Genomic DNA, 26343 nt, shown 5'->3' on the forward strand with positions numbered 1-26343 from the left:
GTATTCCTAACATCTGCACCACATTAAACAGACAATTTTTGAAAACAACTTCTAACAAAATGAAAAAAAGGAGAGAAATTGAACATATAAAGTTCAAAACTCAGCAAAGTCTTTCCTCAGCCAGGAAGGAACATCAGTTGTGTAACTGAGGTGAAGGCAGAGGAAAACTACTTACGTTTCTTTTCAAAGATTTTATCACTCAGGGGCCTTCCATCATTCTGTTGCTTCTCTTTCTCTAATTGTTCCTGTTATTAAAACATTTTCTAAGCATTAAGGGTACAGATTAAAGAGATTTAGGAACATCTTCTAATGAGAAATGGTTCTAAACTTTCAAGATATGAGTACAGTTCTCAAAAAAAGTACTTTTTTCCCCCCAAATTGGTGTCTAAATAAATCAGTGTTCTTTCAGATTTCTCTGTGTCCTTGGGGGTTTATGAAGTTAAAACAATGAATTTTGTATCAATGCTGTAGTAAGCCTTCATTTTCTAGAAAGTATTTATAGATTGCCAATGGCAAAACATTTGTTACTATTGGTCATTTCAATTTGATTGGTAAATAGCAAAATAATATTTTCTTTTAAAAGATTGAGAGAAAAGGAAATGGTCTCTTGGATATTTTTGGTAAATTCTTAATTGAAGGATAATTTACATACAGAAAAGTACAAAAATCATACATGTACAGCTCAGTAAATTTTCATAAAGTGAATATACCTGTGTAACCAGCTTCCAGATCAAGAAACAAAATATTACAAAAACCTAGAAGCCATGTATGCCAATAGGACAAGTAGGCAAAGAAAAGAGAGAAGAAATCAAGGTCTGAAAAGCATGACCTAAATGACATGCAGAACACTGCACTCAACAACTGTTCTGCAGTTCTATAAGTGCACCTGGAAAATAAAGAAAAAGATGGAGAAAATAGAGGACATGAGGAATTTCAACAGAGATTTGAATGCAATAAAGAAAAACCAAAAGGAAATTCTAAAACTGAAAACACACAAAACCGAAAAATAAAATATCAGTAGGTGGATTTAGCAGCAGAATCATCTATTTTCTCCATCTTTTCCTTCATTATCCTGATGATCATAACCAGTTATCTTGAAGTCCTTGTCTGCTAACTTGAATATTAGGCTAATCTGGGAGTCATTTTCTGTTTACTTTTTATTTTGGTTTTAGGTCATATAGTCCTAAAAGTTTTTGAGAGCCTGCTGTATTCTCTATAGTGTCTACCATTGGCAAACCTGAACTCCAGTCTTTGTCTTTCAAGACTGATAAAATAATGTACTATAGTTTTCAAAGTATTTCCACTTAAGATTTTAATTTCACGGCACCAAAATTCTCAGCATAAAAATAGGAAATATATATATAAAAAAGAACCAAATGGAAATTTTAGAACTGAAAAATACAACTATTTGGGAAAAAATTCACTGGAGAGGCTCAACAGCAAAACGGAGATCAGTGGAAAGAGTTGGTGACACTGAAGATAGATAAACAGAAATAATTCCATCTGAGGAGCAAAGAGATAAAAAAAAAGAAAGAACAAAGCCTCATGAACCAATGGGACAACATCAAAAGAACTAATATATGTGTAATTAAAGACCCAGAAATAGAGGATAGAGGAATTGGGACAGAACACATATGTAAACAAACAGCCCGAACTTTCCCAAATCTGGGGTATAACATATATTTACAGATTCAGGAAGTGCAACATATCCCCAAACAGGATAAATTAAAAGAAAACCATGCCTACACACACCAAAATCAAACCACACACACATACACACAAATAAAGAAAAAAATCGTGAAAGTAGCCAAAGAAAAACAGTATTACATACAGAAGTGACAGCAGATTTTTCATCAGATGCCATGGAGGCCAGAAGACAGACAAAAAAGCATCTTTAAAGTGTAGAAAGAAAAAGGCTGCCAATCCAGAATTCTATTCATACTTAAGGAATGAACATGAGAAAAAGATATTTTAGATAAAGGGAAACTAAGAGAACTTGCCAACAGAAGTCCTGCACTATGAGAAATGCTAAAGAAAATTCTTCAGACTAAAGAGGGGGGAATACCAGAGGTAACTATGGATCCTAAGCATTAAATGAAGAATATTGGAAATGGTAAACATCGGAGTAACCTAACAGACTTTTCTCTCTTACATTCTTCAAGATATGTAGGATGACTTAAAGCAAAAACTAACATTCTCTGGTGGGGGTTTAATGTATGCAGATTAATTCAAGTAACAACTGTAACATAAAAAGTGGTTTGGGGTGGGTAAAGAGACCCATGCCATTTTTAAACGAAGAGGTACACTGTTAACAATAAGTAGTCTGTAAAAGGTTAGCTATGTAACCACCAAAAATAATTTTTAAAAAATACAGGAAGAATACAAATCATTAAGATACAAATGAAACAGGAGTTATCACCGAGATCCTATATACGTTAAAAGGAAAGTATGAGAATATTCTTAACTTTATGCCAAAAGATATGACAGCTTAGATGAAATGAAAAATTGCAGGGGAGTTTCAGTGGCTGAGAGATTTCAAGTGGAACTGAGAGGTCATTCTGGTGGACATTCTTATGCACTATATAGATAACACCTCTTAGGTTTTAATGTATTGGAATGGCTAGAAGTAAATACCTGAAACTACCAAACTCCAACCCAGTAGTCTGGACTCCTGAAGACGACTGTAGAATAATGTAGATTACAAGGGGTGACAGTGTGATTGTGAAGGCCTTGTGGATCACACTCCCTTTGTCTAGCGTGTGGATGGACAGGTAGAAAAGTGGGGACAAAAACTAAATGACAAATATGGTGGGATGGTGGGAGATGATTTGGGTGTTCTTTTTTTACTTTTATTTTTTATTCTTATTCTGATTCTTTCTGATGTATAGAAAATGTTCAGAAATAGATTGTGGTGATGAATGAATAACTATATGATCGTACTGTGAACAGTTGATTGTATACCATGGATGATTGTACGGTATGTGAATATATTTTAATAAAACTGAATTTAAAAAAAAAATTGTGCGGGGAGCAACTTATTAAAATTGATAAAAGAAGAAATAGAAAATCTGAATGCTCCTGTATCTATTAAAGAGATCAGATGGTTTCACTAGTAAATTCTACCTAACATTCAAGAAAGAAATAAAACCAACTTTATACAAACTATGTCAGAAAATAGAGGAGGCTAGAACACTGCCCATCTTGTTTTATGAAGTCAGCACTAAGTCCAATATCAAAAATTGACAAGAAAAGGAAATTACAGACCAATATCACTTATGAATACAGATGCAAAAGTCCTTAGCAAAATATTAGCAAAGATTTCAATAACAGAGGAAAAGGATAATACATGATCACCAAGTGGGGTTTATACCAAAAATACAAGGTTAGTTTACCTTTTGAAAAATCAATGTAATTCAGAGTATTAACAGAATAAAGGATAATAACCAAATATCATTTCTAGATATGTAAAAATAACATTTAACAAAATTCAACCAGCATTCATAAAAACTCTCAGCAAACTAGGAATAGCAGGGAGCTTCCTCAGTCTGATAAAGGGCATCTGTCTAAGACCTACAGCCAAAATATCTTATGGTGAAAAACAAATGCTTCCCTTTAAGAGCAGGAACGAAGCAAGGATTCCCCATTTTGACCAGTGTTTTTCAACATTGTGCTGGAGACCCTGGATCTTGCAATAGGGGAAAAGAAAGAAACAAAAGGAATGAACATTGAAAAGGAAGAAGTAAGTTGGCCTTATTTAAAGATGATATAAGGATTTACATAAAAACTCATAGTAAATCTGAAAAACAATTTCTAGAAATAAGCAAATTTAGCAAGTTCATAAGGTACAAGGTCAATATATAAAATTAATAATATTCTAATACTTTATCAACATATACTGTAAAGTGAAATAAAAATATATAATTCCATTTACAATAGAGCCAAAACATAAAATACCTAGGAATAAACCTAACAAAAGACTCCCATGAGCTCTACACTGAAAAAATTACAGAGAAAAAAATGGGAAGAAGATTAAATAAATGGAGTAAAATACTATACCCATGGACTGGAATAGTCAACATTGTTAAGATTGTAATTCTCCAAATTAATCTATGGATCAATCCTAAGTAATGCAATTGTAATTAAAATTTCAACAAGCTTTTTATAAAAATTTACTGATTCTAAAATTTAAATCAACATATGCAATCTAGAAAATCAGACAGACCAATATGATGGCCTAAGATGCTCCAGGATGCCACTACCACATGGAATCTTTGAACAAAAAGCACTAACTGATAACTCCATCTTCCCTGAAATTCCAGAAAAGAGTTAAAGGTTTGCAGTAACTGGCTGAGTGCCAAATCAAGAAAACACAGCTTTTAAAACAAGTTTGTGTTGCCTTTGCTGACCCTTCTCCCACTGCCTTCCCAGCACAGTGTGGAGCCAGCCTGAACTCCCATTGTGGGTCCCTGCCCTTTTTCTGGAGGGTGTAGAGTAACCCCTATGCACATAGTGGGGTGCCTCTGTGTGGTTGCCAATCTATCAGGTGGCAGCCTGAAAGATTAACAAAGAAACTCGTCTCTGGTTAGCTCTCCCAGAACTTGCTCTGCAAGCAAAAGCAGCTTGCAGACAGCTAAAACAGATAAGAAGCAATTAAGCCAAAGGGGCATGGGGTAAAGGATTACCAGCTTTATTTTCCTAATAAAAAAGTAACAATAAATCTATGGTTTGGAGCATACCTTGCATAAAGATATACTTCATAACAAGAACAAAAAAAGATTGAGGCATAATGGAATATAGGAGTCGTGTTTTATATGCTACTTACATTAAGTTGGTTTCAAAGCAAAAGTGACTGCTGTAATTTTAAATGTTAAATTTAAACCCCAGGGTAACCACAGAGAAAATCTCTGAAAAATATATACAGAAGTAAATGAGAAGGGAAGGAAAATGGTACACCACAAAAAATAAAATAAATACAAAAGTGAGCCTTAACAGAAGAACTGAGAGACAAAAAAGGCATAAAACTTAAAAAGACAAAATAACAAAAGGGCAGAAGAAAGTCCTGTGTTTTGAGTAGTCACTTTAAATGTAAAAGGTAGAGATTGGCAGAATGGATAAAAAAGCATGACCCACTAGCTTTTAGGGAAACGCAAGTTAAGACCACAAGGAGATATCTCACACCAGTAAGAATGGCCGCCATTAAACAAACAGGAAACCACAAATTCTGGAGAAGATGTGGAGAAATTGGAACTCTTATTCATTGCTGGATGACAGCTTGGCAGTCCCTCAGAAAACTAGTTATCAAGTGTGCCGGTTTGAATGTATTGTGTCCCCCAAATGCCATTATCTTTGTGGTCTTGTGGGACAGACGTTTTGGTGCCGGTTAGATTTGCCTGGAATGTGCCCCACCCAGCTGTGGGTGGTGACTTTGGTGGGATACTCCCATGGAGGCGTGACCCCACCCATTCAGGGTGGGCCTTGATCAGTGGAGCCATATAAACATGCTGACTCAAAGAGACTGAACGGAGTGCAGCTGTGAGTGACGTTTTGAAGAAGAGCAAGCTTGCTAGAAAGGAACGTCCTGGGAGAAAGCCATTTTGAAACCAGAACTTTGGAGCAGACTCCAGCCACGTGCCTTCCCAGCTAACAGAGGTTTTCCAGATGCCATTGGCCATCCTCCGGTGAAGGTACCCGATTGCTGATGTGTTACCTTGGACGTTTTGTGGCCTTAAGACTATAACTGTGTAGTGAAATAAACCCCCGTTTTATAAAAGCCTATCCATCTCTGGTGTTTTGCATTCTGCAGCATTAGCAAACTAAAACATCAAGTTATCTGACAATCTGGCAATTTAACTTCTCAGTATATACCCAGAAGATATGAAAGCAGTGACACAAACAGACATTTACACACTAATGTTCACAGCAGCATTGTTCACAAGAGATGGAAACAATCCAAGTGTCCTTCAACAGATGAGTGGATAAACAAAATGTGGTATATACATGTGATGGATGCTCTAGTTTGCTAATGCTGCCAGAATGCAAAACACCAGAGCAGGATTGGCTTTTATAAAAGGGGGTTTATTTGGTTCCACACTTACAGTCTTAGAGCCATAAAGTGTCCAAGGTAACACATCATTAATCGGGTACCTGCACTGGAAGATGGCCAATGGTATCCGGAAAACCTGTTAGCTGGGAAGGCATGTGGCTGGCATCTGCTCCAAACTTCTGGTTACAAAATGGCTTTCTCCCAGGATGTTCCTCTCTAGGCTGCAGTTCCTCAAAAATGTCCCTCTTAGTTGCACTTGGAATGTCTGTCCTCTCTCAGCTTCTCTGGAGCAAGAGTCTGCTTTCAATGGTCATTTTCAAACTGTCTCTCATCTGCAGCTCCTGCGCTCTATTCAAAGTGTCCCTCTTGGCTGTAGCTCCTCTTCAAAATGTCACTCACAGCTATACCAAGTTCGCTCTGCCTGTCAGCTCATTTATATGGCTCCACTGATCCAGGCCCACCCTGAATGGGTGGGACCACACCTCCATGGAAACTAACTCATCAGAGTCATCACCCACAGTTGGGTGGGGCACATTCCATGTAAACACTCAAAGAATTACAATCTAACCAACAGTGATAGGTCCGCCCACAAAGACTACATCAAAGATAATGGCATTTGGAGGGACTTAATACATTCAAACTGGCACATTCCAGTCCCTGGACCCCAAAATGACATTATCTTTCCATATACAAAATACATTCATCCCACAATATCACAGAAACTTAAATCATTTCAGTAACAATAGTTAAGTACAAAATTCCATCAAAATCAATTATAGGCATGGTCAGTCCTAAGGCATAATTTTCCTTTAGCTGTGGATCTGTGAACTGAGATCAAGTTATGTGCTTCCAATATACAAAGGAGGGACATTCATAGGATAAACATTCCCATTGCCATAAGGAGAAACAGTAAGGAAAACAGGGTTAACAGGACCAAAACAGTTCCTAAAACCCACAGGACAAACTCCATTAGATTTCAAAGTCTGAGAGCCATTTACAAAATGACGTTGAATCCTTGGGGCTTGAGAGAGTGGGAGTCTAACCCTTCCTAAGGGCCTTTGTGGCAGCCCTTTCCTCTCCAAACGCTTAGGTGAGTGCTCCGACATATCCACACATTGGGGAGACCACCTTCTCGGCCCCACCCTCCTCAAACATTGGGGCAGCTCCCGGATTCCCTTCCATCTCTGGGGCACACACCGCCCCCCCCCTTCAGAACAGTGTGGTGGCAGCCAGGCTCTCCCCAATTCCCTGGGAATGTGCTCCACCCTCTTTGGGGCTTAAGGTGGCAGAACATTTCCTGAGCATCAAGGCGGAAGGCCCGCACTTGACCTCCAGGGCAAACTCACCCTTTCCATGCATGTGGGCTGCTCCGCTCTCCCAGCCCGAGACCTCTTGCCTCCAGACCTCAACCTCCATGGCATTGTCTTTGAAGAAATTTTTCCTTCAATTTGTTCCTGGTCTATCTCCTCCAGTCCAGACTGGCAACAGCTCTGTCTATAAAGATCTCACAAAAATTCTGTTGGCTTCACATGAAGCACACAGGGGTCAAAGCCATCAGACAATAGGACTTTCCACAAATCCTTTCTGCTTAACTCCCTTTCCAATCTTGGCTTGTACTGAAATGGTGGCTGGGTTCCATGTTTGGTTACATCCTCACGTTGGGCTGTAGCTTCTGGGATTCCACCCCCTGTCCAAGCCATCAGCTTCTGGTTTCTTTGAACCCAAGAGTTCAGCTCTAAGTTTATCTCTCTCCGCTCGCATTTTACTATAAGCTGCAAGAAGCCAGGGTACATCCTCCACACATAGTCTGGAGATCTCCTCAGCTAAGTATTCCAGGTTGTCGCTTTCAAATTCTTTCCATCTGACACCAGGACTCAATTTTGCCAAATTCTCTGCCACTTTAAAACAAGGATCGCTTTTCTTTCAGTTCACAACAACACAGTCATCATTTCTGTTCAAGGCCTCATCAGAAGTATCTTTAGAAGTATCTTTAGAGTCTCTTCAAAGCAGTTTAGGCCTTTTCTATCAAGCTCCTCACATTTCTTCCAGAAAATTCCCGTTATCCATTTAAAAAGCCGCTCCAACATGTTTGGTATTTGCAAACTCAGCAGCAAAAGCACCCCACCTCTCTGGTACCAAAATCTGTTCTTAACTGCTAATGCTGCCAGAATGCAAAACACCAGAGATGGATTGTTTTTTAAAAAGGGGGGTTTATTTGTTTACACAGTTACAGTCTTAAGGCCATAAAGTGTCCAAGGTAACACATCAGCAATCGGGTACCTGCACTGGAAGATGGCCAATGGTGTCCGGAAAACCCGTTAGCTGGGAAGGCACATGGCTGGCATCTGCTCCAAAGTTCTGGTTACAAAATGGCTTTCTCCCAGGACATTCCTCTCTAGGCTGCAGTTCCTCAAAAATGTCCCTCTTAGTTGCACTTGGGATGTTTGTCCTCTCTCAGCTTCTCTGGAGCGAGTCTGCTTTCAACGGTCATTTTCAAACCGTCTCTCATCTGCAGCTCCTGTGCTTTCTTCAAAGTGTCCCTCTTGGCTGTAGCTCCTCTTCAAAATGTCACTCACAGCTGCACTGAGTTCCCTCTGCCCACCAGCTCATTTATATGGCTCCACTGATCAAGGCCCACCCTGAATGGGTGGGGCCACACCTCCATGGAAATATCTCATCAGAGTTATCACCCACAGCTGGGTGGGGCGCATTCCATGGAAAGAAGTACAATCTAATCAACACCGATAGGTCCACCCACACAAAATTACATCAAAGATAATGGCGTTTGGGGGGACATAATACATTCAAACTGGCACAATGGAATACTAAACAGCAGTAAGAAGGAACAAGGTTGTGAAACACATGACAACATAGATGAAACTTGAAGACATGATGCTGAGTAAAGTAAGCCAAACAGAAAAGGAGAGATATTGTATGTTACCACTAATGTGAACTCCATGAAAAATGTAAAATAAGTGTATTATAATGAGGAATATAGGGGATCTAGAGATAGAGAGAAGCTAGTGAAGGGGAAATGATAATCTAATAAGTACAGATATGATAAGGAGGGTGAACCTAATGGTATGGGAATGGGCAGATGTGATTATGTTTCATTAATGGGATTATAAGTATCAGTGATGCATTGAAGGTGAACATGTTCATAAATGGTAGTTTAAAGGCATGTAACCTACAGAGTAGCACTACAAACATAAATTTGGTATGGTAGGAGTATATTAGAAGGAATGAAATTATTTCAGGATATCTGTTTTTCCTATCACTTTGCTCTGTTTCATTTGGAAATGTTTTTTTATTTGATAAATAAAGTTAAAAAAATTTTTTAAAGTGTTAGCATGATATATTTATAAGGTATGGCACTGGTAAAAGAATTAACAACAGAGTGGTATATGGAAAAACTACCCATTACATATTAGAGACTATATTTAATAGGAATATCTTACCAGCAATACACTAATACTAGGGATGAATAATTAGCAGCTGATAAGAGCTCTGGGATGTTTTACGTTATGATAATTGTTTAAAGTTGAGAGTGATGATGATTGTTCAACTAAGTGAATATAATGTGAGAAACTGACCATTTATCTTGGGATAGAACATATATTATGTGAAATTAGGAACCCACTATTTAATAATTTAGGCCTTTGACTTGAGGCTTGCTCTTGTGAAACTTAGGCTCTAAATGGAAGGCTAAGCCTTCCTACAATTATGCATAAGAGGCACCTCCAGAGAACCTCTTTTGTTGCTCAGATGTGGCCTTTCTCTCTCTAAGCCCAACTTGGCCAATAAATTCAGTAATACTACCCCCCACCCCAAGTGGGAGATGACTTCCAGGGGACTGAATCTCCCTGGTAATGCAGGACTGACTCCCAGGAATCAGTCTGGCCGTGGCAGCAAGGGACTGAAAATGTCTACCTGACCAAAGCGGGGGGAGGGGAGGGGAGGGAAGGGGAGGACAGGGTAAGTTTACACCGGCTAAGAGATCTCAAGCAGAGCCGAGAGGCTATCCTGGAAGTTTCTATTATGCAAACTCCAGCTAGAGATCCCAAATGGCCACAGTATGCCCTGCCCTTACCAACAGTATCCCCAAATACCTAGGCCCCTATCTGAGATTCTATAAAATACTCCCTCACTAAGTTTTATCTCTCAGAAACTTGAATCCACCAGAGTGTTCCTATGCCAGACAAGTCCTAAAACCCAGAGGCAACAAGCTGTTTAAGAACTACAATCAGATACAGCCCCCTTCCCCATACTGTCAACAGTCCCTTTTCAATATGAACAACAGGGTGGTCACTGCCTAGACACCCCTGAGGATGAAGAAAGAGATTAAACAAGAGCAACATTCAAGATAGGATTTAACAAAGGATTACAAATATTGAAACTTTATATAAATATATAAAAATTTTTAGATGCTAGGGTATATAAATATACCTAGAAGAAAATAACTGAAATGGTGGAACTATAACCTAAAACATTCTTGGAAATTTGCTCTATATCTATATTTATTGAATTGTGGTTTGAAAATTCTCATCTTTCTCTATATACCCTATATTTCACAATAAGGAAAGAACTGAAACTGTGGCACTCTAACCCACAACAATTTTTGAAATTAACTGTATAACTGCCTGTTGAGATGTACATCGCAAGTTAACACCTTTCTGTATATATGTTATATTTTACAATAATAGAAACAACTGAAATTGTGGAACTGCAACCCATGACATTCTTTGAAATTTGCTCTCTAACTACTTGTTAAATTGTACTTTAAAAGTTATCACTGTTATGTATATATGTTAAAGTTCACAACAACAAAAATGCATTAAGAAAAGCATGACCCAATTATATTTTGTATATAAGAAACTCACCTTAAAGTCAAAGACACAAATAGGTTGAACATGAAAAGGTGGAAAAAAATATCCCATGAAAATAGTAACCAAAAGAAAACTGGTATGGCTATACCAATATCAGATAAAACAGACTATAAGTAAAAAATTGTTACAAGAGACCAAGAATACCACTATATACTGATAAAAGTCAATTCAAAAATAAGACATAACAATTATAAATATATATGCACATAACAGCAGACTGCCAAAATATATGAGGCAAATATTGATTCAAAAGGAGAAACAGACAGTTCTACATAACGGCAGTAGATTTCAATATACCAGTATCAATTATGGATAAAACATCTACAGAAGATCATAAGGAAATAGACTACCTGAATGATACTATAACCCAAGTAGACCTAATTGACATATATACAACACTTCATCCAGCAGCAGCAGAAAATGTTCTTCTGAAGGTCACGTGGGTCATTCTCCTGGTAGATCATAAGTTAAGTAACAAAACAAGTCTCAAGAAGTTTTTAAAAACTGAAACCATACAATGTATCTTCTTCTCTGACCATAATGGAATGAAGCTCAAAATCAATAACAGGAGAAGAAATGGAAAATCACCAATGTGTGGAAATTAAACACACTTAACCAACAAGTCAAAGAAGAAACCACAAGGGAAATCAGGAAATATCTTGAGGCAAATAAAAACAAAAACACAACATACCAAAACTTATGGGATGCAGCAAAGGCAGTACTGAGAGAGAAATTTATACCTCTAAATGCTTACAATAAAAAAGAAGAAAGAACTCAACATAGAGACCTAACCTCACAAATGGAGGATCCAGAGAAAGAAGAGTAAACTAAACCCAAAGCAGCAGAAGGCCAGAAATAACAAAGATTTTAGAGGAGATAAATGAAACAGAGAATACAAATACAACAGAGAAAATCAACAAAACCAGAAGTCGGCTCATTCAAAAGCTCAATAAAATCAACAAACCTTTAGCTGGCCTGACAAAGAGAAAAGAGAGAGGATGCAAATAACAACAATGAGAAATGAAAGGGAGGGCACTACTACTGACCCCACAGAAATAAAAGCACTGTAACAGGATACTATAAACAACTGTACACTAACAAATAAGATAACCTGGATGAATTGGACAAGTTCCTAGGAACACACAAATAACTTACACTGACTCTAGAAGAAAGAGAAGCTTTCAACAGACCAATAACATGTTAAGAGATTGAATTAGTAATCAAAAACCTCCCAAAAAAGGAAAGCCCAGGACCAGATGGCTTCACTGATGAATTTTACCAAACATTTCAAGAGGAATTAACACCAGTATTGCTTAAACTCTTCCATAAAATTTAAGAAAAGGGAATACTTTCTAACTCATTCTATGAGGCCAACATCATCATAAGAAGAAAGTCAGATAAAGGTATCACTTAAGAAAAGAAAATTATAGACCAATATCCCTTTTGAATATAGATGCAAAATCCTTAAGAAAATACTAACATACTGAATCCAACAGCACATAAAATAATTATACACCATGATATAAGTGAGATTTATCCCAGGTATGCAAAGTAGTACAAAATAAGAATATCAGTTTACTACAATACAACACATTAATAGAATGAAGGGGAAAAAACACATACAGTTATCTCAACTGACGCAGAAAAGGTATTTGACAAAATGCAGAATCCCTTCTTGACAAAAACACTTAGAAAACTAGGTATAGAGGGAAACTTCCTCAATATGATAAAAGACACAAATGAAAACCCCAACGCTAAGATCATACTCAAAGTTGAAAGACTGAAAGCTTTCTTTCTAAGATCAGGAACAAGACAAGGATATCCACTGTTACCACTGTTATTCAACATTGTTCTAAAAGTTCTAGCCAGAGCAACTGGGCAAAAAAAGAAATAAAAGGCATCCAAGAGGAAGAAGTAAATAAAACTCCCTATCTGCACTTGACATTATCCTAATAAATAAAAATCCTGAAAAGTCCACAACAAAGTACAGCACTAATAAATTCAGGAAAATGGCAGGGTTTCAATGATAAAAATAGCTTGATATGGTCACCTAGATAAATATATAATTCAATGGTCCAGAAACAGGCACCTAAATATATGAACAATTAATTTTTTAAAAGGTGTTAAGGCAATTCAATGGAGAAAGAAAGTTTTTTTCAACAAATTTGCTGAAATAATTGGATATTCATATGGAAAAAATAAACATACAAAAATTAACTTGAAATGGATCATAGACCTAAGAAATAAAATTTCTAAAAGAAAATATAAGAAATATAAGAAAATGTCCTTGTGATTTAAGGATAGATGAAGGAATCCTGAATAAAAAGTATAAATCATAGAAGAAAAAAATGATAAAGTAGACTTCAAGAAAATTAAAAACTTCTGTTCTTCAAAAGACACCATTAAGTAAATGAAAAGACAAGCAAAAGTAGGAAAAAACCCATAAAAATATATATCTGATAAGAAATTTTTATCACATTACAATAAGAAGACAGTCCACTTTAAAACCTAAAACAAAATAAAAAAAAGACCACACTCTCCAGGGTTGATGGGGACTGTAGTAGAAGAAGATACGGGTAATAAAGAAGCAAGAAGGAACTTTTGGGAGAATGGAAATGTTTGGTATCTTGAGTGTGGTGATGGTTTCATGGGAATTTCAGAACTTATCATAATGTACACTTAAACTTTACATAGTTAATTGTATATCAACTTTACTTCAATAAAATCATTTTTAAAGGCTATCAAATTTAGTTTCCCTTCCAGTTCTAAATGACCAGATTTCAGAAGATAAGGACTCTTCTTCAGTAATTTAGGAAGAAAAAAGTAATGTTGAAGTGAAAGAAATTAAGTTTAATGGCAAATTCAGTTATATTGTTAAGAAAGATGTGTGTGTATGTATATGAAAACAACATACCATTTCCAAAAGTAGTTCTTCTCTTTCTTTTTCTTGATCCAACAAATCTTTTTCATAAAACTTTTTCTGAAACTGTTTAAAGTTTAAAATGAAATTGTGCAACATAAATGATGTTTCTGCCAATTTTTAACCATCCCTTTAATATAAAGGTAAATAAAGTGTACTTACAGCATCCATAGACATTTCCATTCTGTCCAACTCTAACACAGTCTATAAAGAAAATTTTTAAAATTATCCAACAGTAATTAAATTAAATCAAACAATCATTTCTCAAAGAGACTCTTTTTCCAGAGGAAGGTTCAAAAAGATACTTCATTGTGAATACAATTAACAATGCTGAAATATATATCTGAATATGATTAAAAGGAGAAATGTTAGATTGTACAGATGGTAACAGAATAAAATTTGTTTTAAAACTCCATGGAACTACACAGTACACAGTGAACCCTAAAATAAAGCATGAACTTTAATTAATACTACAATTATAAAAATGTGCTATCAATTGTAACAAACGTTCCACACCATTGCAAGGTGTTGGTGGGGTGGTGTGTGGCAATTCTGTATTTTATGCATGATTGTTCCGTAAACCCACAACTTCTCTAATAAATAAAGAAAAAAAAGATACTTCTCCACTATGTCGAAAGCTAAATTAGGAAACCTCTCAAGTCCTTCCCAAGTCTACATTGTATTAAAATCAAACTACACATATCAATGCCAAGAGCTTTTTAAAATTTTCAAAGATTTTAACCATAAGAAGAGCAAGTACAGAGCCACATTTTAAATACTAAATACATGCAATTTAACCAATTTTTAACAACTCCCCATGAGAATCTTTTTTGAACTTTCTGAAACATAATATAGGTTTTGAAATTTATAAAAGTATTATCAGCTAATTTTTTTATGAAGCAAGCTATATTCTCATTTGGCTTAAAATCCTTAGTTCCCTTCCATACAAATTTTTGGTCATTGAGACTAACCAAGAGGGAGACTTTTCTCTGAAATACATTATTTGTCTTTCAGATATACCAGTCTGAAACAACTATTTTGATCAAACAATGGTCTGTCTCTCTAACCGAGGGCTCTGTCTCTGAGAGTGGGCAGTACTTCTCAAACTTATTCTACAGGAGTAACTCTACTGGACAAAACAAAGTACATTTATATATTCATATGCCCAAAGCTATCCATTGCAAACACAGTTTCTTTGAAACTTCATTTTTATCTTAAAATTTATGAAAATTTTATAATTTATGCCATGAAATGCACCATTTTTAAATAAAATTACTTCCCATCTAAAAAAACTGAATATGGTATGCTAATACATTTTTATCCCAAAGCTTTATGTAGCTTGCTTAGGGATTCCCATACCATATACATTTATATGTTTTTAGATTTAGATACATGACCAGAACTCTGGGTACTTTTGGTTATTTCAGCTAACAAATTCTTATTTCAATAAAATAAAATTATACTAATTAACACTAAGTTTTCAATAAAATAAAATTATACTAATTAACGCTGTTATCAAAATCACTTTTATGAAAAAACGTCTCACGTGGCATCTAGCTGTGATCTTTAGAAAAAAATCAAATTCTCTTGTTAAATATAAAAATGCCATCAATGCTAAATTATTTAAAACATTAATTTCTACTACCACAAATAAATGGTCAAAAACTATGTGCTCTGAGTTGACATTCAGAGTCACAAAATTAATCACTTTAATTTGACTTAATTTTATAAAAATAATGGTTATATATTCAGCGTAAAGTTTTTGAAACTGTCAATTATTTTAAAGGTTGATCTCACTGACCCAAATTTTTACTCTTTTAGTTCCCTAACCCTCCTAAATAATCCATATAAAAAGATTACATGCTGAAACAAAACACAACAAACCAAAAAAAACCATAAGACATCACATTACATTGTAGAAAAAGGAATGCACTCAGGCATAAGAGCACTGTATCTGGCCCTGGCTCTGCTACTTACTAATATGATCTGGAGCAGGCCACTTAACATTCCTGGGTCTAGAACTGCTGTAAAGTCACACACATCATGAGGGTCCTTCCAGGGCTATATTTCTATAAAATGTGACTTTCTCAATTTTACCAACAAAGTTTTGCTGAATTGTAATCACTTATAAAAGTCCGGTGAATGAAGTATTCATTATTAGTTGAACAATACTTACTGAGCACCTAACATGTCAAGACTTCTTCATGGAGCTTATATTACAGGTAGTCACAATTTAATATCTAAATGTCCTTTAGAGATAATTTCCATATCCAGTTATAGCACAGATCAGTCAAATCATTTTCTAATGCTTACTACTCTAAGGAAATAAATATTTTAACTTATTGCTATACTATAACGCTAAAATAATGAAGCTATGATTAATACTATTTTAATGCAAGAAAAGCAAATACTGTTGCAAGAGTAATACTTACTCTTTTTACAATAGCCAGGACATCTTTATCTTTTTCTTGACATAGGAGTTTTCTTACACACATTTCTAACTGTTGAAGTAGATGCTTATCTGCAGGGATCGTCAGAGTAGATTTCACTTTGGGCAACAAGTAGCAAAGTTTCATTCTATAATAAATTAAACAGAATTAACTTTTGAGTAAATTTAATAACTAAGACTAATAACATGAAATAATAACATGAAATTTAACTTTAGATAGCCTGGGTGTTCATTTATCAGTACAACAAATATTTATGGAGCGCCTATTATGTGCTAAGCATTATTTTGGATGGTGGGACACAACAGTGACTAAAACCAACAAAATTCTCTGCCCTCATGGAGCTTACATTTTATTTTGGAGTTAGGGGAGAGAGAATAAACAAATCAGTAAAATGCATAGTGATAAGTGATATGGAGAAAAATAAATCAAGGAAAGAAGACAATGGAGTACTAGAGGAGAAGGATCTCATTTTAAATTAGGTGGTCAGAGAGGGTTTTCACTGAAAAAAATGAATGTTTAGGTTACAGGAGAGGCAGCAGTAAATGCAAAAATCTCAAAGAGAGAGCTTGTCACATGCGTTGCCTCAAGTTAGCATTGTGTTAAGAGTAGAATGAAGGGGAGATTTCGTATAAGACCTTGGAGGGGTAACAGGAGGCTAGCTTGTGCAGGGCCTTGCAAGCCACTGTAAGGACACTAGCTTTTATCCTGAGAGCAATGAGAAAACATTGAATGGTTTTGAGCAAAGCGGTGAATTGATCAGACAACTTTTAAAAGTATCATCTAGCTACTGTGTTGAGATTAGATTGTAGGTGGCAAGAGATGATGGTGGCCTGAACCAGAGTGGCAGCAGTGGAGGTGGTGAGAATGAATGGATTCTGTATATATTTTGCACGCAATAGGATATGCTAAGGGATTAGAGGTGGGGTGACAGCAAGAAAGGAGTTAAGGTTTGGGCCTAAGCAAGTGGAAAGATGAAATGGTTATTTAATAAGATGAAGAAAACTGCAGAAGTAGCAAGTATGGATGAGGATCAGGATTTAATTTCAGACACATTAATTTTGGGTTCCTAGTAGATATTCAGTGGAAATACCAAGTGGTGAGTTGACTCAATGAGTCTGTTATCCAGAGGAGATGTCCATGCTGAAGATACATATTAAAAAATCTCCAACATATAGATGATATTTAAACCGTGAGAGTGAAAAGAATACCAAGGCAGTAAATTTAGTTAGAGAAGAAATGATAGGAAAGGATAGACTCTAAGGCATCACACCACAGTCTACATTAGGGTGATAAGGAAGAAACAAGGAGCCAGAAGAATGCCACTGAGGTAAGTAAGAAGAAATCTAGGAAAATAAAGAAAACCTTTCTAGGAGGAGGGAATTTAGAGGAAATGTTCTTCTCTGTTAAAATAAAACTTCACTTCTTTGCCAAGGCTGGTTGTCTGTTTTACAGCTACTGTATTCATGCATTCATTTGAGCGCTCTCCAGGTTACTATTTTCTCTGCAAAACCTTGAGACAGCTAAGTCCCATCTCTGTAGTTTACAGAATGCTCTCTCAGCGGAGCCTTCTGTTGAGGATTTTTGTATAAATACACCAAAATTTGCTTTTTATTCAACCAAAAAGGGCAAAGAAGCTCCTCTTCTAGAATTTTCAGCACCGTAAATAACAATAATGGTTTCAATCTCATTCAGAGCTCACCATGGATACTGCTAAGCCTGGCAATGCTTTCTCTAATTAAGGGGTCCCAATTGTCCCAAAGAGTCAATTTATTTAATTTTGACAGCTGAGAAAAAGGCTCCTTTGAGTACAATAGTATTTTTCCAGCCTTGATATTGTCTAGCCTCAGTAAATTTAAATTCTACACATTCACTTAAGGAAAAATAAAAAAACCTTAACAATCTATGCATATTCCATGCTTCATAGCCCAAGGCAGGTCTAGAAAACATATATTCAACAGGAGGTACACAAGCCATAACAGTGATTTATCTCCATAATAACCCTGGGACCAAGAGTTTATAAGAATCTTACAGGCAAACTAAGTTCTTAATGTGCATTACTTCAGGCATCTATTCCTCAGAACACCCTATGAATTAGGTTTTAAGGAAACCAAGGCATAGAGAGATTTTGTAGCTAGCCCAAAGACACATGGCTAGTATAGAGCTGGAATTTCAGCTCAGGCAGTATGGCTCCAGAGACTGTTGACTACAATGACTCATTTTATCTGAGTATCCCTGTGTGCTGGGCAAGGGATTTGGTATTCAAAGTTCAGTTAGTATATGTGTTCCTGGACCCATTTCTTTGGCTGGTAAAGGCAGCATAGTGGGAACCAAGACAAATTGCTACATAATGATCTCTTACAAAACAAAACAAAAAATCACCAAAATTCATGGAGTGATATTTGATTACTCATTTGGTTACTGACTTGGCAGATGGCTTTCTCTTAGAATCAGTGCTATGCTATTAGTCACATTTACCAGAATAAAGATGATTTCATTTCCTTTTAAATAATCTTTGTCAATTGCTTGATATTTCACCACATTGGAAGCTGCTTTTCTAGAACCACAACTTCAATTTGTAAAATGTTAACAATATAATGAGATCCATTAGTTGGTTAGCAAGAGCTAAATTCTTAAGAATTATCAATAGGTTCTTTTCAATTTACTTTAAATCTCAAGTCAAGGAAGCCCCACCTCTCTTTATATAGCACATGTAAGAGGCATTTGGGAATTTTATAAAACAAAAACAAAATAATAAAGCCAATGCAGATGCACTTCATGTATTTTCTCACACTAAAAAAAAAACAAAAACAAAACAAAAACCCACCTCTAACTTGTTCCCCTTAAATAATGCTCATGAAATTCTTAGGTTGAACTTTTCAATATCTTTTGACCACTCTTCATGGTATATTTTCCCTCAACAACAAGTCAACAATCTATGCTAATCTATTGCCTTGCCAACTTTTCACGTTAAAAAGTATTACAATGTTTTACATGTTGCTTGCAATTTGTGTCAGTTGTTTACAAAAGATGCATGTATTTTACACATCATAAAAGTAAGCAGGTGGCATGTGAAAATTCAGCACGAGTTCTGCAGTTTTGTCTAGAGAACCCTTTGGCAACTGACTTTCTGTCTCTCTTTCTTACAGATCTGAGTTCCTCCAGTTCAGAACAGAGACACAGAGCTTAGAACACAATTTAGTGCCTATAAGTTTAAACTTCTCTTCAACCCATTATGCAATACATAAGTAACTCTTAAAAAGCAATATGCTTATGGGGGGGGGGGGGGAACAAAATTTATTTATTCTTTTTTTAAATTTCCAAGCAAGTCATCGTCAAATCCTACTAATATTTACTAGATTTCAAAAATGTAAGGCAACTGAACATAAGAAAAGGCAAAACAAAGACTTCAAAGTGGCTCTACTTTTATCAATAAATGGGCCCCTAAAAAGAGGCAAAGGCTCGCCAAGGCAACTTTGAAGTAACAAGGCTGCTGACTTTTTTTTCTTTAGATTTAGAAGATAATGTAAACTAATGGTATATACTCAACCTTCTCTTGATACCAACGTATATATCCAAATGGCCAAAGAAGCATGCCAGACTGGCTTGGACTTACTGCTCTCTTGATCCAATACAACAAAAGGTTTGAGACAGTGTTGAAAGATTGTAACTCTAAGTCCTGTTGATACCTATCAATTAAGACTACTAAGAATTTCAAAGGAAGTATAAATTTTTGACTTGAGTTTTAAATATATTCAATATCCTAGATATATAAGAAATATAATGTTTTAAGTATTTTCTTGCATTGGTACCATACCTCACATTTGCTACTGGATCATGTGTCAGTTCAATAGCAGGTAAAAAGAAATATTTACAGAAAAATGATTTGGAAAAGATCTCTATAATAAATTCACAGGTATCCAAAAATCGAAGTCTATTCCAGTAACTTTTTCCTTGGCCCAGTTCTAAAGACAACAACAAAAATGGTTATAAATTTAATTTATTTTACATGAAATTAGATGTGACAAAATCAGACAAGGTTTCTTCAGACCCACAATTTCTTTAGCAAATATAAAGAGATAAGAGAAAAAAATTACATTACATATTCCAGATTCGTAGACCCCCAAAATTACTAATACCTGTAAAACCTGCAAAAGTGCCTTTTAGGAAGTCATTCTACTTTCTCATTAAGCATTGCATGTAATTCCATAAACATTTACTAACTATTAAATATCTATTATCTACTATTTCTGATCACCTCTATGTGTTAGGTACTTTACATATTATCTTATTTAATCCTGAAAATAATCCAATGGGATAAGCATACATTTTTCCTCTTTATAGATAAGGATACTGAGATTTAGAGAGGGTTAAAGTCACAGAGCTGCTGAGTGGCAGAAAGAGAATTCAAACCCAGGTTTCTATAATTTCAAAGCCTTTTAACTGTCTTCTTCCTCTAGTTTCCTAAAAAAAAAATGCATTGAAGCATATAATGTAAATGTAAATAGAGTATTACTGATAATAATTCAGGCCAGTATTCTTTTGAAATAAAACTTATTCTAAATGTGAGGCCCTAATACTCAAAAATGGAACTGAAGAAGAGTACAAAAAGGATTAAAATATACTGAGCATAATTTTTCTTAAATGGAATTTTATTAACTCTAATTTTTTTTGAAAAGGAGACAGCCATACTTGAATGGTAAACTCCAATAAACAGAAAACCCTATTACTCGCTTTGTTGGATAACAGAGTTTAATAAAAATATTAAGACATTATAGTCAAAGCAAGTATGCAGTAACTAACAATTTCACTAAACAAAAATAGATGTATGCCACTATTTTGAGAATAATATAACTAAAGGTTTTTTGCCTTGATTTTAGCCCTTGAATTAAAATAAATTTGTATTTGTTAACTGACAGTTTCTTAAGACATTATAATCTACCTCGGCTCACCAGATTCACATTCATGTATTCTAACATTGATTTACAAGGAAAAAACTAACCCTTTCTGTTAATTCTGTAAACATTTAAAATAGAAACAATATAAATGATTAGATTCATGGACAATCTATTTACATTTTAGTTCCAAATGCTATTTCATCAGGGTAGAAGCTAGGATTTCAACATAAGTTATATGTATATTGTAATTTCTCAAGTGTAGAAATTCACAACAGAAAACCCAAAGTAATTATTACTTTTGTTCACCACAGATTTGGTTCTGTCATAAAGATATGTAAAATAAAATCAATTAACCCATAAAACTCAAAAAAAAAAAAAAAAACCAACAAAACCCACGCACTAGATGTTTATCAACATCAATTGAATTACTCGGCAAAATGATACACAATGTAAGTCACAAGTAAGGCCAACTAGTTTTCATTCTTTTTTTCAAAACAAGAGACAATGATTACTTACGTTCAATTAACTTTTGAATGACCTCATGTCTCTGTTCTTGCTTACGATTATAACGTAGAAAAATGCATAGGGTTCGTGATGCTGCCTTTTGGACAGGTAAGACATTCTTAAAGAAATAAATAAGAAAGACAGTTAATCTAGACAAATAGGATATATTCTGTACAATTTGGCCCCAATTTTAAGTTACTGATGAGAAGTAAGAGCAGTGCTCCACTCTCTCAAACCACTGCATGACAATCCTTTGGTAGTGTCTACAATTTCATGTTATTATCACTCAGGAAAATCAACTAATATATCAAATTAAAAACTTAGTTTAATTTGGCACAGTCATTTCTAAATCATCCAGACTTAATTTATTTGTGACTCTCAGTTCATGCCACTTATGAGTGGAATTCACCTCAAATATACCTCAATCACCCATCCTTAGTCATTCTCTGGACCTTGTCACTCATTCATTCAACAAGCATTTGTTAAAACATACCATGTGTCAGGTATATCATCAAAATTTGTGCCACTTCTAAAATATAAATTCAGAGATCATATATTCAGGTACACTCTTGGACCCTTCTGGCTTAATTAATCTTCAACATTGATGTCATTCACTAAAATCTTGGACCATGATACAGATACTTTAGAATTCATGGGGACCACATCAATCACTTTTACCAGCATTCCAAACTCCTTTGTCCTTTGAACCTCAGTCACACAACTGCACTTGGCAGAACCTCAAATCTAAATGAATTCAACCATCAATCTCTACCGTGTTTGGTTTCAAACCATGTATTAGAGAAAATTCTCTCAACTGATTTATTGGCTCCAGTATAAATTCATGTTCACCATCTTGACTTACTTATACTATAACATTCAATTACTGATAATTCGGACTGTTATAGTGGGGATCCTTGAAATTCACATAGAATGAAACTTTACATTGCTGAGACAGTACTGCCTGCTACCTCCTCTTATATTTTATACAAGTTAGTTTCACTCTGTTGGGTACTGTTCTTTGTGGTGTTTTTTAATCTGTTGAATGTAAAATTAGGATATTCATTATATGATCTAGAACAGAAAATTTAGAAAAATGTGCATATAAAAAGAAAAACCACCAGGCTTAACAAAATGAATTTTAGATAAATGGTGAACTAAATAAAAGCATGTTATACTTTTTTTTTCATTTTGGATATACTAATAGAAATTTCAAATGCATGCAGACTAGTTATATGGGAATATGTATATTTTATTCCATATAATAATAATGTATATTATAACTTATAGTATAAGTGAAATCATTTGGGGGAACCATAAATCAAGAATGCTAGCAAAGAAAAATGGAACCATGTCTAAAGGACACAAAAGCCAGCTTGAAGAAGTTGTGACAATTTGAATAATGTCACAAATAATGCATAAAGAATAATGACTGCAATTAAAACATTATTTAATGTAAAAAATGAGTCCACAATGATTCTAAAAGAAAGAGAAAACCAAAACACATTTTTCGCTACTGAAAGTGACTATTGCATCAACTCTTGGCTCTATTAAGAAGGAAAAGATTAAGAATTTATTCTGTCTTTCCATTAGGAAGTGCATTTCAAGGTAATCAAACAAACCAAGTAGATGAAGGAAAGCCCTTCCTCACAGAAGGATGCACTCAAAAATGTAGAAGAAATGATAGAATTTTTTAAAATCTCTTTTTGCAAGCTCTAATGAAATAATTGATTCAGGTAAGAATCATCACTGGATGCTAAAATTAATTGGCAAAAGGTTGATGGGAAACTGGATATTCAGAGTTTTGAAGTATCACATGCAGATTGCAATGCTGATCACAGGGGAAGAAAACAATATTTCAGTGGAAGAATACAGCTATCACCATTGCACAACCACTCTTAGCTCACTCATAGTGGGACAACTCTCCTGACATGAGGCAGTATGAAATACACAGCAGCACTTATGAAGTATTCTTGCCAAAAATGTATAACCTAAATCTAAATAAGCCTTTATCTCTAACTTCCAGTTTACAAGAAATATAGGAGATAGATGAACAAGTTAACACCACAAAAAAGCAATCTGACAAATACTGAAGGTGGAAAACTCTACAGAAAAACTGCCTAAGTCTCTTCAATAAATTAATGTCATGAAAAAGTGGTGGTGGTGGCGGGGGGTGAGGGGGGCACTGTCCTGGATTAAAAGAGAATTAAGAGACGTAACAACAAAGATAAATAGATCTTAATTGGATCCTGTATGGAATAAGACAACTATAAAAGACATTCATAACGGTAAAATTTTAATATGGGCTAGACATTAAATAATATTAAAGAATAATTATTAATTTTGTTAAAATGTAATAAGTATACTATAGCTATATAGGAAATGTCCTTATTTTTTTAGGGATAGGTACAGAAACACTTAAAGATAAAAGATAAAATATAATGATATCTACAATTTAAAATACTAAAACATAATAAAAAAAGAAAATACGGCAAAATCCCCTGTGAAATCCAGGTGATAGGTATATGGGGGTTCATTATAGTATTTTCTTTAATTTTCTGTATCTTTAAAAATTGTCATAACAAAAGTAGAAAAAAAAAAGTAGTTTCTGTCACTACTCTAGGCAAAATCTTCCTAAGACCTCCCTTGTCCCAGAGAATAAAATCAATTGTCCACATTATGGTCTTTAAGACCCTGTGTGCTGTGGACCCAGCTTCCTCTCTGGGCTCATCTCTCTCTCCTTGCAGCACACCACACAGCCAAGCATACCCCTGTATCAGGGCCTTGGCACTCACTATGCTGTTTGCTTGGACTGCTCTTCTTTAGATATCCACACAGTTCACTCCCTCACTTCGTTCAAGTCTCTGCATAAAGTATGTTTGGTTGGAGTGCTCCTTTCCATAACAACTATATCCACAACAGCATCCTACCACCCTCCATCATTTTCTTCCCCTGTCTGCTTAATAGTTCTTCATTGCACCTTCATCCTGACATGTTATATATTTATGTTTATTTATTGTCTATCTCCTGTAGAATGCAAATTCTGTAAGAATAGGTATTTTGTCTCTTTAGTTCAATATTGTATTCCTACCTAGTATGGTACTTGGCACATAGTAAGGACTCAACGAAGTTGGTGGTTGAAGGAATGAATGAGTAAATGAATACAAGACCATTAAGTATGGAACTAAAAATACAGATCTTTCTTTTCTCCAGAGAACACTGAAAAAAATATCTTTTTTGATCATGAAAAATGTGCTATAATAATCACATATATCCTTTTAGGTGTAGAATCAGTTCTTTATAAAAAGGAAACAGTAAAATCTATCACACTTAAAAGTATTTTTTTATACTGTCATAAATCATTTCTCTTATAAGATAAGCTAAGAATTCAGAACAATTTTGTATTCTAAGCTTCTTAAACACATACGTACCTGCTAAAGTAATTAGATTGAGACAAACAATTACGAGCAAATTTCATAGCACTTATCACACCTGTTACATATTTTTTAATTTTTTATGTTTTATTAAATATATCACTCCCACCATCACCACTTTCAGAATGTAAGCTCCTTTAGAGCAGGAGTCTATCTGTTTTATATCTCCAGCTCTTAGAACAGTGCCTGACACATAGCAGGCACTCAAATTTTTGAATAAAATTAATTAATAAATTCTGCTCAAGTTTATGTGAAATTTCCCAAGTGGTACATTCATGCTACTGAATGCAAAACTGATAAGGATGTTATTGCTGTCAAAATCAGTTTTAAAAATTGTTACATCTACACTATAAGCTTAAATCTCTAGGCTTTGCTTTGATACATGACATAAACTTCTAGAAATATCAGTTCATAAAATGTGTGCCTCTTATTTTTTAACTTAAGTTGTAAATGACACCAATAATTTCATTTTTTTCCTCTTTTTTAATCTTTGAAGCTAAAATAGCTTTTGGGTTTTTGAGATGACTGCTAGAATTCATTATTTCCCTTCAGTTGAAAACAGTGAGAAATTAAAATACTTTTTATAACAGCTTCTAAAATGTAAAGATTATATGGAACATTTTTGTACTTCAACAAATGGTAGTAGAATGTCATATTAAATGTACATTGAACTGTGGGTTAAATACTCCTCTGAAAATTTTGGGGGAAAGGCAGAAAAACTAACTCTACGGTGAGGTTTGAGTGCAACCTACTTTAAGATGATCAAGCCTGGTTGAGAGTCTTTTTTTTTTTTTTTAACTTTTGACTCTAATTATAAGGTAAATCAAAGTTGGACATCCATGTTTTTGGTATAAACTTTATCTGTTACATAGCCACTTGTTAGTACTACAAAAGAAAAGTTTCCAAACTACTATTTAAGGGGCTTAAGGGACCCCTTGACAAAATGGCATAAATGTGGTGAGGCATTGAAGCCATGGATGCATAAAAGGTGTACATAAAAAGGAACAGAAAGTACTTTGCAGGTGAAATCACTGACTCTTCCCAACCTTCCTCTTGAGAAGAGCAATATAATTTGAGTCTATTTACACTGTCTCAGGTAGTATATAAACAAAGGGTGAGTGGAAGTACCACCTGTTCATTCCTCTCGCTAGCTAGGCAGAAGATCAAAGAAAGAACTAGTTGGAGAAGCAAAGGGAAACTTGAGTTTCCTTCTT

General features: G+C 35.0%; 1 protein-coding gene across 6 annotated transcripts in view; it reads right to left on the reverse strand.

Annotated features, from left to right (window-relative positions):
* The window catches only part of PPP4R4 (protein phosphatase 4 regulatory subunit 4), a 221815-nt gene that overhangs the window by 25839 nt on the left and 169633 nt on the right, over positions 1-26343 (reverse strand). For 5 of the 6 annotated variants that reach the window (XM_037831974.1, XM_037831971.1, XM_037831977.1 and 2 more), the window contains 6 exons: positions 21711-21816; positions 20114-20261; positions 16282-16426; positions 14012-14053; positions 13844-13915; positions 176-245 (listed from right to left, as the gene is read on the reverse strand). In XM_037831974.1, coding sequence (XP_037687902.1) covers positions 176-245; positions 13844-13915; positions 14012-14053; positions 16282-16426; positions 20114-20261; positions 21711-21816 — 583 coding nt within the window. The remainder of the gene's footprint in view (positions 1-175; positions 246-13843; positions 13916-14011; positions 14054-16281; positions 16427-20113; positions 20262-21710; positions 21817-26343) is intronic. The other variant, XM_037831972.1, reaches the window with a different exon arrangement.

Source organism: Choloepus didactylus, chromosome 4 (genome assembly GCF_015220235.1).
Source record: "Choloepus didactylus isolate mChoDid1 chromosome 4, mChoDid1.pri, whole genome shotgun sequence".
NCBI lineage: Eukaryota > Metazoa > Chordata > Mammalia > Pilosa > Megalonychidae > Choloepus > Choloepus didactylus.